The sequence below is a fragment of the Phaseolus vulgaris genome, chromosome 4 (assembly GCF_000499845.2).
Source record: "Phaseolus vulgaris cultivar G19833 chromosome 4, P. vulgaris v2.0, whole genome shotgun sequence".
Classification (NCBI taxonomy): Eukaryota; Viridiplantae; Streptophyta; class Magnoliopsida; order Fabales; family Fabaceae; genus Phaseolus; species Phaseolus vulgaris.
This window is the reverse complement of record NC_023756.2, coordinates 38658834-38670577: the sequence shown is the minus strand read 5'-3', so window position 1 is coordinate 38670577 and position 11744 is coordinate 38658834. Positions and strand designations below refer to the sequence as shown.

At 30.0% G+C, this 11744-nt stretch overlaps 1 protein-coding gene across 1 annotated transcript; it reads right to left on the bottom strand.

The window, feature by feature from the left end:
- Positions 1-212: 212 nt before the first annotated feature.
- LOC137837598 (uncharacterized) lies at positions 213-5112 on the bottom strand. The gene is made up of 2 exons (XM_068646627.1): positions 4738-5112; positions 213-2022 (listed from the first exon to the last, which is right to left on the bottom strand). The coding sequence occupies exons 1-2, from the start codon at positions 4831-4833 to the stop codon at positions 616-618; spliced, it is 1503 nt and encodes a 500-aa protein (XP_068502728.1). The 5' UTR covers positions 4834-5112; the 3' UTR covers positions 213-615.
- Between the last annotated feature and the right edge of the window lie 6632 nt (positions 5113-11744).

The following is an 11744-nucleotide window of genomic DNA, read 5'->3' as shown; positions in this document are numbered from 1 at the left end:
ATTAATTAAAAGGCACAAATACAGGTAAACATGTAGAAACAGAGTTGTATAGGGAACCCACCTATGAGCACCACATGTATTGGAAAAGTGCCCCACCTTTGAAACAATTGCAGAGGCACGTAAACAGATGACCCCATCAAATTATGCAGGTTTTCTATATATCCAATTGCCCCCCTTTTCCTTAAAAGAATAGTGAGAATTATAAAAAAGGATGATATAATAATTTTTTTTTTCATTATTGCATAGGAAATAATACAATAATCCACAACACGGAATACATGTACTTTGCTATATCTGTATATTTGAAACGATGAAATGCAAGAAGCAATGTTTCACATAATTATATAAATATAACCCACTATCAGTACCCTACCTACACCACTATGCTTCCCTTGCATTCTACCTTGGGTCCTAAAGGAATATAACAACTGTTGTTTCATCTGAGTCTTGCTCAATCATTCTTTTACTGCAATCTCCTCTAAAGGCATATGATGAACAGAATTCAAGACAATTTCTTCAAATATACATTCAGTATACTAGAGGTTCTGCAGAGAAATGGAAAATCTTTTTTGCTTTATACCATACAGGTTAAGTCATGTTGTAATAAACTAAACCTCAGTTCATTTCTGACTGTAACATTGGGAAGAAAGCCCAACTGTTGGCTGATCTACCTTCCCTCCCGGCAACCCTCCTGTTAGTCCACCACTCAGAGCCACTGCCCCCAGTACCAGAAACAACTCCTTTACTGCTGTCAAAATTGAATTCTTTAGAAGAATTTACAGAATTTTGCTTATGGAAGCATTGCTCTCCTTCTCCTATAGGATTGTAAGGCTTGTCATCCGTTTTCTCTGTACACACATTACAGCTAGCATCGGTGTCTCTTAGCACCCTTTCTCTGTCAACAGGGTCTTTGGCCAGTATACCTTGTGAGGACCCTGACATATTTCGAAGCAATACCCCAGTTTTATTTGCAAGACACCGAGCAACATCTTCCCCTGTTAATTCAAATGAAACTCTGTGATCAATCAATGTTGCATTACTTGGATGTCCATTGTCCGAGTTAGCAAGAGTTGCTTCCTTAGAAATCTGGTTTTGCACAGGTAAATTGTTTTCATTGATTTGCCCAACACCATCAGGTGTCAAACAGCCAGAACCTAACCTGGACTCCTGCCCCAGACCATCAGGTGTCGCACACCCAGAACCTAATCGCGAAGCGAGCCCAACACCATCAGGAGTCACGGATCCTGAGCCAAGTCTTGAACCTTGCCCAGCACCATCTGGTGTCAATGATCCAGATCCTAGTCTTGAACTCCATCTTTGGGTGGAGAAGTGTTCAACACCCAAGATCTTGGGTGTTTCCCCTTTGCGGAATTCAAGAGTAGGGGGTCTATCAGGAAATGGGGTAGAAGTGCCAGAAGTTGAAAATGCTGATCCAGGTGATATGAGTTGGCCACCTGGGCTTCCAGGATATTGGTGGTAAGGCTGAAAATCATAATTGTATAATGCAAACTTCTGATTCCCATTACTTTTCCGAGCCCTATCCAGTGAAGATGCCAACAATTGAGCAAATGGAACGTCAGGGGATGAAGGTGTTGTTTGATGCACAGATTCAGGTGGGGGAGTAAAAGGAGCTGTGGATGGTTCAGTTGTGAAGTTGGAAAATACGGGCGGAGAAACTAATTGGGTCTCATAGGCATATGGACCAATGGTGAACATGGATGCTGGACCACCAGAAGAGTAAGCACTGGCTGCAAGAGAAGAGAGTGAAAGTAATCCAGGCGGTGATTGAATAGCAGATGGTGGATCAGATTGGATTAAAGATGCAGGAGAAGATGGAGGGGCAATGAATGGCATTACAATGGCAGTTGAAGGATTTGGTGGTGCTGCAGCAGCAGCAGCTGGACCTGTCGGTGCAACCGGTTCAGGAACAAGGACAGCATGGCCAATTCGTTTGCTGCTTTTAGTGCTTTTATAAGATCCAAAACACCAATATTGGCTCCAGCAGCCTCCCCAACGTTTTTTCTGCAGTTAGTAAAGAAAAAAATTATATATTCAAAGTTGGACAGAATCAAAACATTACTCACAGTCACCAACAATATCAAAGCATTTACAGAGAAAGAAAAATTTTAGGTTATACCAAAATAATGCTGGATTTCTAAATACAAATATGATCTATAATATAACTATTATCATTTTGGCAATTTTGTTACACATTATCCAATTCACAAGTTTAAGTTACAAATAGTTCAATATTGCAGGACAGAGAGAGCTTTGGCCAAAATTTTGATATTATACAGATTTGGAATATCCATTAGAATTTTAGCAGATGGTGGATCTAATTTTAGCTAATCAATATACAAACACATTCGAATTACTTCAAAAATTATTCACTGCCTTCTAATGCATAAATATGATTTGCATAACGATGACAGGGTGCTACTAATGCATAGATTCATCAATCTGCAATGTGGCTTGCTACAATTCAAGTTATAATGTCCTCTATATGGTGCATGGTTAATTGAGAAATAATCTTTCAGGAGAAAGTTGAGTTAACTAGACATGATGATGATTCCATAAACTTTCTTTCTTTGCCAATGATGAAACTTTTTTCAATTGAGAGCATTGTGTTCTGATATGTGGTTCTAATTCTAATGTGAACTAAAACTGGTGATTATATAATCATGGGAGACTGACTTCAATGATCTAACCATGAAAACAACAATGCCACAAACTGTTATTTTTCATGTTGCAGACCTTTCATTGTGCTTTTAATAAGATCTCCAAGTTTTATGGTTAGGTGCTTTTGGCCAGTCCCGCATCATACTTATGTTTTAAAAACATTTAATTAATAAGCCTGGAAGTATTTGATCAAAGACTGAAATTGACGGCACAAAAAAAAACTAGTCTTGAAGAGTAGCGTCAATGGAATTTACTTATTGAACACCATCTGAGAATAGGATAAGTTTGAAAAGATAGTGGTGGCCATTATTAGTCTACGAATGTTTTTTGTGTTGTGGAAATGATTGATCTATCAATGCAATCACATTCAAGAATTTTTTCCTTCTTCTGTTAGAAAAATAAAGTCATGTTTTCCATGTCGCCATTCAAAATCATTACATGTCGACCAATGTCTGTTCATGCAATTCTTCCAGCACGACAAAAATATTTATGCACAAATTTGAATTTAAATGCATGTTGATTTGATTAGTAACACATTTTTCATATGTATGATGTAGTTAGCAAATATATCAAACATTTGACAGACCTAGAAAACTTAGATTTGTCTTCTTTACTATTTACAACGGCTAAGTTGATGAAACTCTGCCTTGTTAAAAACCTGTGCTCATTTTCAAACCACCAAAATCAGCCAATCACATTCACAAAACAATCATTGTCACCACAATCCATTTTCAAACTCATCTTATTTGTCAATGGTGATCAATGATAAGTAAATTTCAGTGTCAGTGATTAGTAGAACAACTTTGCTTCGTGGCCCTGCCAATTTCAAGATCTCTTCATACTTCTCAGTTGAATTGATAAGTTTTTTAAACATTCAAGAGACCACCCAAAAGCATCTAGCCATAATAAAACTTGAAGTGCTTATCAAAACAATTTGTCGGATAGCAGACCACATGTGTAGATCACTGAAGTCAGTCCCCCATGTTTATACAACACCAGTTTTAATTCACATAACAAGTCAGAAGGCAGAACACAATGCTCTCAATTTAATCCAAAAATGTTCATAATTGACGAGGAAAGAAAGTTTATGGAATCATCTTGTCAAGATGTTAACTCAAAGTTTACCACCAAAAGATTGTTTCTCAATTAACGGAGAACAAAATGAGTATTATAACTTGAATTGCATAACGTCAAACAGCGGATTAAAAAGCTCGAGAGTTAAATTAACAAGAAATTTTGCAGTAACAATAAAATGTAACCTCTCATAGATAGGTATTCAATCAAAGCTCACACAGAAGCAAGAAAATTTAGAAAAATGGAAATTCAAGGCTGCACTTCTTCACTTGAAATCCTTGCCTCTGATTAATTATTTAACACAAATTCACAAATTAAAAAGCACAAGAATTATATTAACACAAATATTATGTATCAACAATAAAATGAAAACTCAGAAAGATAGGTATATATATCAATCAAAGCACACACGGAAGGCAGAAAACACGACAATTTATAAAAACGAAAAATGAAAATCCAAGGCTGCCTGTGTTTCTTCACTTGCAAATCCCTGTCTCAGATTAAGTATTCAACACAAGATTCACAAATTAAAAAAAAAAAGAGGGAAACACCCAGGATTCACACTCCAAAGTTCTCTTCTTTTTGCACCTTTTAAAGGCAGAAACGAAACAGTTTCAGATGTTGAAAACGAAACGAAAAGAGAAAAAGAAAAAGTGATTCAAAACTTCGAACTTTCAACGCCACCACCATCCAGTCAAACAAGACTAGACCAGACCTTCACCATGAAAATAAAATAAAAATAAAAATAAGAGAGAAACATGAGACACAAAACACGAAACAGCAAACACAGAACACGAGATCCCCATTCTCCCCCCCTCTTTGGCACGTTGTTTTCTCGGTACACAGCTAGGCATCGAATTTCGAAAATCGAAAAGAGAAAAGAAAACAAAAAGCGAGGAATCACGCGCACGTAGATACTACAAGCAACAGGAACATTCACAGAGAGAGAGAGAGAGAGAGAGAGAAGAGGAGAGTTACACTCACCGGCACGGTGGTCGGTTGGACTCTGGATTCGGCGGTGACTATGGCGGTGGCGGCCGCGTTCACCGTCTCCAGGGTGGTGTTGTTGCGGCTTCCCATGGCGGATTCGAGCTGAAGATATAAGCGCTTTCCGGTCACCGGAGATCGGGAATCGTCGGCGGCGCTAGGAGCTCGCAGCGAGATGCAATCATGGATTTGGGAAACAGAGAATTGAAAACCAAAGAAAAAGAAAAAGAATAATAATAAAAACAAACTCAGATAATGAAATGGAAAGTGAGAGAGAGAGAAAGAGAGAGAGAAAGAGAATGGAAAGTGCGTGAATGATTGATCACCCAACGGAACAGAGAACAGAAGTGAAGTGAAGATGGAAATGGAATTGACAATGAAGAGAGAATTATTATATTATTATTATTATTATTATTATTATTATTATTATATGATTATTATATTATTATATTATATGGTTGATAGTTATGTTATGTAGAAGAATAGAAACATTATTATTGTTGATTCTCTCTCTAAGTTTGTGTCTTGGTTCACTTCCCCCTGCACTCTATATCCTCCAGTTACCTCCCTTTTTGCGCCAAACTGTTGCCACGTCACCCAAAACCATGTTGGCCCCACTCTATTTATTATTATTATTATTAATAATTATAATTTTACCAAACTTCTATATTTATTAAAGTTATACTTTTAATACACTTTTATTAAAATAATCTATTTTCAATAAACGTATTAGATTTCCTTATTATTCATTAATCATTGAGCTCATTTTTTTGAAGATTTTTTTTAATATTATATGAAACATAAATAATTTTGGAACATATATCACCAAGTAATTTTGGAGAGTTAGTAGAAGTTTAGAATATGTTTATATGATTGAATTTATATTGGGAATTTGACTATGTATTGGTTACATGATAAAGTAATTCTATGTTAGATTAAAATTTTATTTATTATTACTTTATTTTCGTAGTGAAACATTAAAAAATAAAACGTGTTACCTTGAAATTAATTTTAATAATCACATTTGATTTGAAAAAACCATTTTATTTAAAATTTATTTACCTGCACTTATTAAATATACAATAATATTTGGAGCAAAACATATTAATACTTTACGATATTTTTCTATAATTGCATTTTTTTAAAATTTTATAGAAATAAGGTAATGCTTTAAAATGTTACTATATTGTGTAAAAGGTATTAATTTAGTATTACTAAAACAATTAAATAAATTTCTAAAATAGAAAAGGTATTAGAAAAATTGAATGTAATTAAATTATCCTTTTAAATGTGAAAAATTATAATCATTTTTTTCCAAATTTTTTTTTTAAATTTAATAATTAATCTGTTTCAATAAATATATACTTATTTATGAGCCCTGTCTTTATTACTGTAATTTTTAAAATTCATGGATTACATAGTACATGAAACTTTTTATTATTCTCGAAAACTTTACTTTGTTGCATAGGTATTTTCAGTATTGTTGTTATGAATTCTTATCGAAGGATATTTCTTCTCTTTTTTTAATCACTAGGCAATTTTTCACTTTTTTTTTCTAAGGATGTAAACACACATGGTTAGATATCATTTTCATGCACAAACTAAGCTATAGGGTGAATATAGCATTGTTAAGATGTTGATTGGTAAGCATGACCAGTTATCATCTTGTCCTATGTTTAAAAAGATAGCATTAATTAAAAGCAATTACATGTATGTAGATAACTATATATAGATAGAGGCTAATATATCTCATTAACAAATGAATAAACCAAAGTGTAGCTAAATTGATGATTTAAAAATTAAATTGAAAAAGATGAATAATATAATAATATTTATTTCAATTTTAAGTATATTTAGATAACTGATAGGAGAAAAAATGCACGTGGAAGCAGCACATACAATCACGAATTAACTACAGAAAATAATCAACACAGAATTTAATGTGGTTCGGTCGTCAATCTGCAACCTACGTCCACGGGCAACTAATTATGTTTTCATTTTATTTGTTACACATTAATTACAATTGCAAGTACAATGATCTCTTTAAATAGAAATTATAAAAGGGACACAATGATTAAGTTCATCCACTAGATGATGTCTAATCCGCCCAACCTAATTGATCATGACTTCATACTCAACACATACAACCCATTACTATATTTTGGATATTATCTATTTTAAAATTGATTCCTAAATGATATATGATTATTAAAAATACTAAAATTTACCTTAATAATAATAAGAGAAAAATTTGGCTTACAACCCCATCAAGACTATTTTCTTTTGAATTTATATATCCAGAAATTGAAATGGGTTGTTTAGTCAAAATTTGAAAAGAAAAAAAAATGTTTAAGTTGAAGGCACTTGTAGTTGTCAGACCATAGTAAGCATTAAAAAAAGATTGGTCCAAACTGCAAGAAAGAGGTTTAAGAAAAGGTAGGTTGTATTATAATTATATATTAATATTGACAACTAACTATTACAGTTTCATGCAATGCAACTAAGATTTCTTAATAATTACGATCTAGGAATGACAGAGTTAGGGATAAAATAGTAATGATGACAGCTCAATGTGGGTACGAAATTACACGGTTGCCCTTCCATTTGAGTTGAAACTACTGTTTTGCGACTAGGTGGAAAAAAGCATGATATTAAGGGTGATGTGAGATACTCGTGATTCACTGCATCCGTTGTTCTTGTTGTTATGCTGTTGCATTTTTTCTGAGCATTCACGTGACACTTGTGACTGTTACTGTGTTGTCAGGACCACGTGTGTTTCTCCTGGAACTTCTCTCATCTTTCCAATCAGGAACGTTAGTTTTGAATACTTCGTGATCTGATCACTTGTTGACTGCATCACATTCGTCATCAAATAACTGTCAAGGTTGAGAACCCGTTGCGGAATCCAGCCATTCGGGTATTCTGTTTTGCCAAAACATTTCTATTTTATTATTTATTATAAAATTGACTTTATTGAAATTTTGTTCATTTTTAATTTTTCTTATAAGTTAAATATATTTTTTTAGGTTCAATTGATTTTCGTTTCTAATTTTATAACTTTTAAATATTTGTAGTAAAAAAATTATTATAATATATTTTTGTCAATTTTCTTATATGAAAAACAGATCTTTAGAGTTTAGGTATAGGATTTAGGATTTGTGAATTAAAATGTTAATATATTTTATCTTTACATACAATAAATATTAAAATATAATTTATTTAAAAAAATTATTTTTATGTAAAAAAAAATACCTATAATAAATAACTTCAATACAGTAGTTTTAAAGTTTCAACTTATAAGAAAAATATATTTAATCATTTTACTATTTCAGATTCTGTTCCACTTACTCTTTTTCTATGATTATAGGTTTTATATTTTTTTTTTTTTATAAAGTTTTCGTGTTAGGCATCACTATGCAACTTGACATCTCAACTAAGCTGAAACCTCAAGTAACAAAAAATAATCTGCCATCACATGAAAAAAAATATTATTAAAAAAAAAAGAAAAAAAGAAAGAAAATACAAAAATATGGGGGGACTAGATCAAAACCCATATGTTAACACAAACGATACATAGGTAGATTATACCTATTCATAAAGAATTCTAAGAACAGACTAGCTGGAAGTCTATTATACCAATGAAAAGATTTTCTATGAATAAATCCTAAATTAGCCAACTTATCAGCACACGCATTCCCTTCACGAAAAATATGAGTTACCCTAAACCTGATTGTCCCACAAAAATTAAGACAAGTATTCCATCGATTCTGAAGCATCCACGGAACATTAGTCCTAGCAGTAAACGCAGCACAAACCAAGGCAGAATCACATTCAAGCCAGACATTAGTAAGTCTCATTTTTTGAGCTTCCTCCATAGCATGTATAACTCCATAAAACTCAGCAACCAAAGCAGTTTGAACTTCAAGAAACGCTGAAAAAGCACCAATAAATTATCCCATACTCCCACGAAAAATACCTCCACAAGTAGCAAGACCAAGATACCCCCTAGCAGCCCCATCAGTATTAATTTTGACCCAGCCTGGTGAAGGAAATTCCCATCTAATAGGAAGAGGACGAAGAACTTTACCACTACGAGTCTTAATACCGAAAAACTTAATCACGTTGAAGTCCAACATATCATTCTTCATTGAAGCTTTAGACGAATTTCCCACTAGACAAGTTAAATCTATAATTATCGAAATAGCCTTAGAAACCCCAATCTTATCCTGAAATCTAGCATAATTCCTCATACGCCATATCATCCATATAGAAAAGGTTATCACCGCAAGCTCAATCAATTTAACCAAATGACTACCATCACTCTTAATAAAAGAAAGTAGATCATCCTTATTAGAGAAATGAGAAGTAAGAAAAATTTGTCGTACCCAACTCCAAATATGCAATGCGTTAGAACATTCAAAAAATAGATGTTGAATAGATTCCTCTTGCTTTTCACAAAGCGAACACATAGAACATATATGCAAAGTTTTGTCATCTGATTTTTAACTTACACATGTTTAATTTTATTTACTTTTGTTGTGGTATAAAATATAAAATTAACCTTATATTTTAAAGTATTTATTTAAGGTATTATTAAGAGTAATCTAATTAACCGAAATATAAAAAAATTAAAAGTGTGTAAATTTGAGAAATTTTTAAAATATAAAGATTAAAATTATGAAAAAACAATAAATAGAATAAATAGAAATTAAAATAATCAAAATTGTAATTTAGTCTTAAATGTTTATATAGAACAATAAACAAGTTACAATGAAGACGAAGTTTCATAATTAAAAATGAAAATGTGATTCTGTTAAAAATAATTAATCAATTTCTTCTACAAATCATACTTGTAAGATAAGTGGTTAAAAATAATGCAGATGCAACCATCCAAAAAATGTTCTATGCATATACTTGAAATTATGCAGAAAAGTTAGTTTATTAATTAGAGATAAATGTTTATTATCATGTCTCTTACAACTTTATATTATTTTATCCATAGACACTGTGCATACTGATATTATTGAAGACAAATGAAAGAATCAAAAATTAGAATTTATAGAAGATTCCTTTGTCTGAGTGTTTGTGCAAAGCAAACCTACCAACACAATACCATGTTTCATGTTTGTGAAATGACAATATATTTTGTTTAACTTAAAATTACCAAATTCATGTCTATGCAAACACATTCAAAGTCCTTTTAATTGGTCTAAATTTGTTGACTTATAGCCTTATATCTTACTAAACTTAGCTTCTTTATTAATTCACATATATTTTAACATTCTCAACAAAAAGACATGTTATTTATGTCTTCTTGCTAATAAGTGACTATATACAAACAAAAGATATTTTTAAAAAAAAAATCTTTTGTATCAACCTCAAAATACCCCATTAATTTAAAAAAAAAACATATATACTACTTTATGCTTGTTCATAAAAAATATTATATTTGGAGTATTCACTACAGAAAAATCATGAAATAAAAACTAATTTTAGAGACAAAAAATAATTAGTTGCTATAGTGACTAAATTACAGACCATTTAAGGGAAATATTTTGTTGGTTTCTAAATTAGTTTCTATTATTGTTAAATGGTTTCTAAATTGGTATATTAGTAACCAAAATTTTTGTTATCAAATTTAGAATCTAAATAATTGGTAGTTAAAACCTTGGTAACTAATTAGATACCAATTTAAAAACTATTTAGCAATAATAGAAACTAATTTAGAAATCAATTTTTTTTTTAGTTTTTAAAATGGTCTCTAATTTAATTACTATTGCAACTAATTATTTTGGTCTCTAAAAATTGATTTATATTTGATGATTTTCTTGTAGTGATTTTACTTCAAAATTGAAAAAAATAGAAAAATTATGAGTAGTTAATTTGAGATTTAAAAAAATAAAACTCAAAATCCATAATTTATTATGTATTATAATTAAATAAAAAAATAAAACTTGAAATAAAATTTAGATTTACACTTAAAAATATACTGATAAAATAAAAAATAAAAAAATATTTAATTATTTTAATTGCATAACAATATTAAAAGAAAAAAATTATAGGTTAACTCGCACTTTTGTTATCTAAACTATACATTGATATACTTCACGTTCTTATTATTAAATGAGATCTATTAAAATAATATTTTAAATGAGATCTACAAACATACATTTTTTTAAATTGAAGAAAATTCTTATATAAATAATTTTTTTAATTTTACAAAAAAATATTTTTATTTCAAAGAAGATTTGTAAACCATTTTCATAAATATTTTACCAAAAACAATTGAAAAAAGTCTATTAGAACAAAATGGATATAATATTTATTTATAAACTTATTCAGAATGTAAATATACATAAATTTTTTTTAAATAAAAAGTTGTGTACTAGTTAAGAATTTAGTATTAAAATATATCAATTACTATATTTTAGTAAAAAATATATTTAAATAAATATAAAAGTATCTTTTATGCTTATTAAATTCTACGATGTTTTTAGTTGAGTAAACTCAACAACTTTTGTGAAAGTCTTTTTATTTTAAGAAAATTTTATATAGTATATAAGAGTTTAAAAATACTTTTTTACTTTTTTTCTTACTCTTGCATGAAATAAGACATAGAATATACATATATATACCGATTAGTTATTAAATAATTATTAAATAAAAATTAATATCATTAATTTTAAATATCAAAATAATTAAATTAAATTAAATATTATTTTATAAATTAAATTTTTTTATTGATATTTAAAATAATTTTTATTATTAATAAAGATTATAAAATAATTTTTAAATTAGTATTTAACTATTAGTTATCGGTTACTAACTACTTTATATTTTAAATTATTTCAAGATTAATTTAAAATCTTAGTAGTTAAAACTTGAATAACTAATTTAAATTTATAAATAATTTTATAATTTTTTATTAATAATAAAAAATATTTTAAATATTAATAATTTTGTAGCTTCTACAATATAGTATAATTTATTAAATATATTGAATA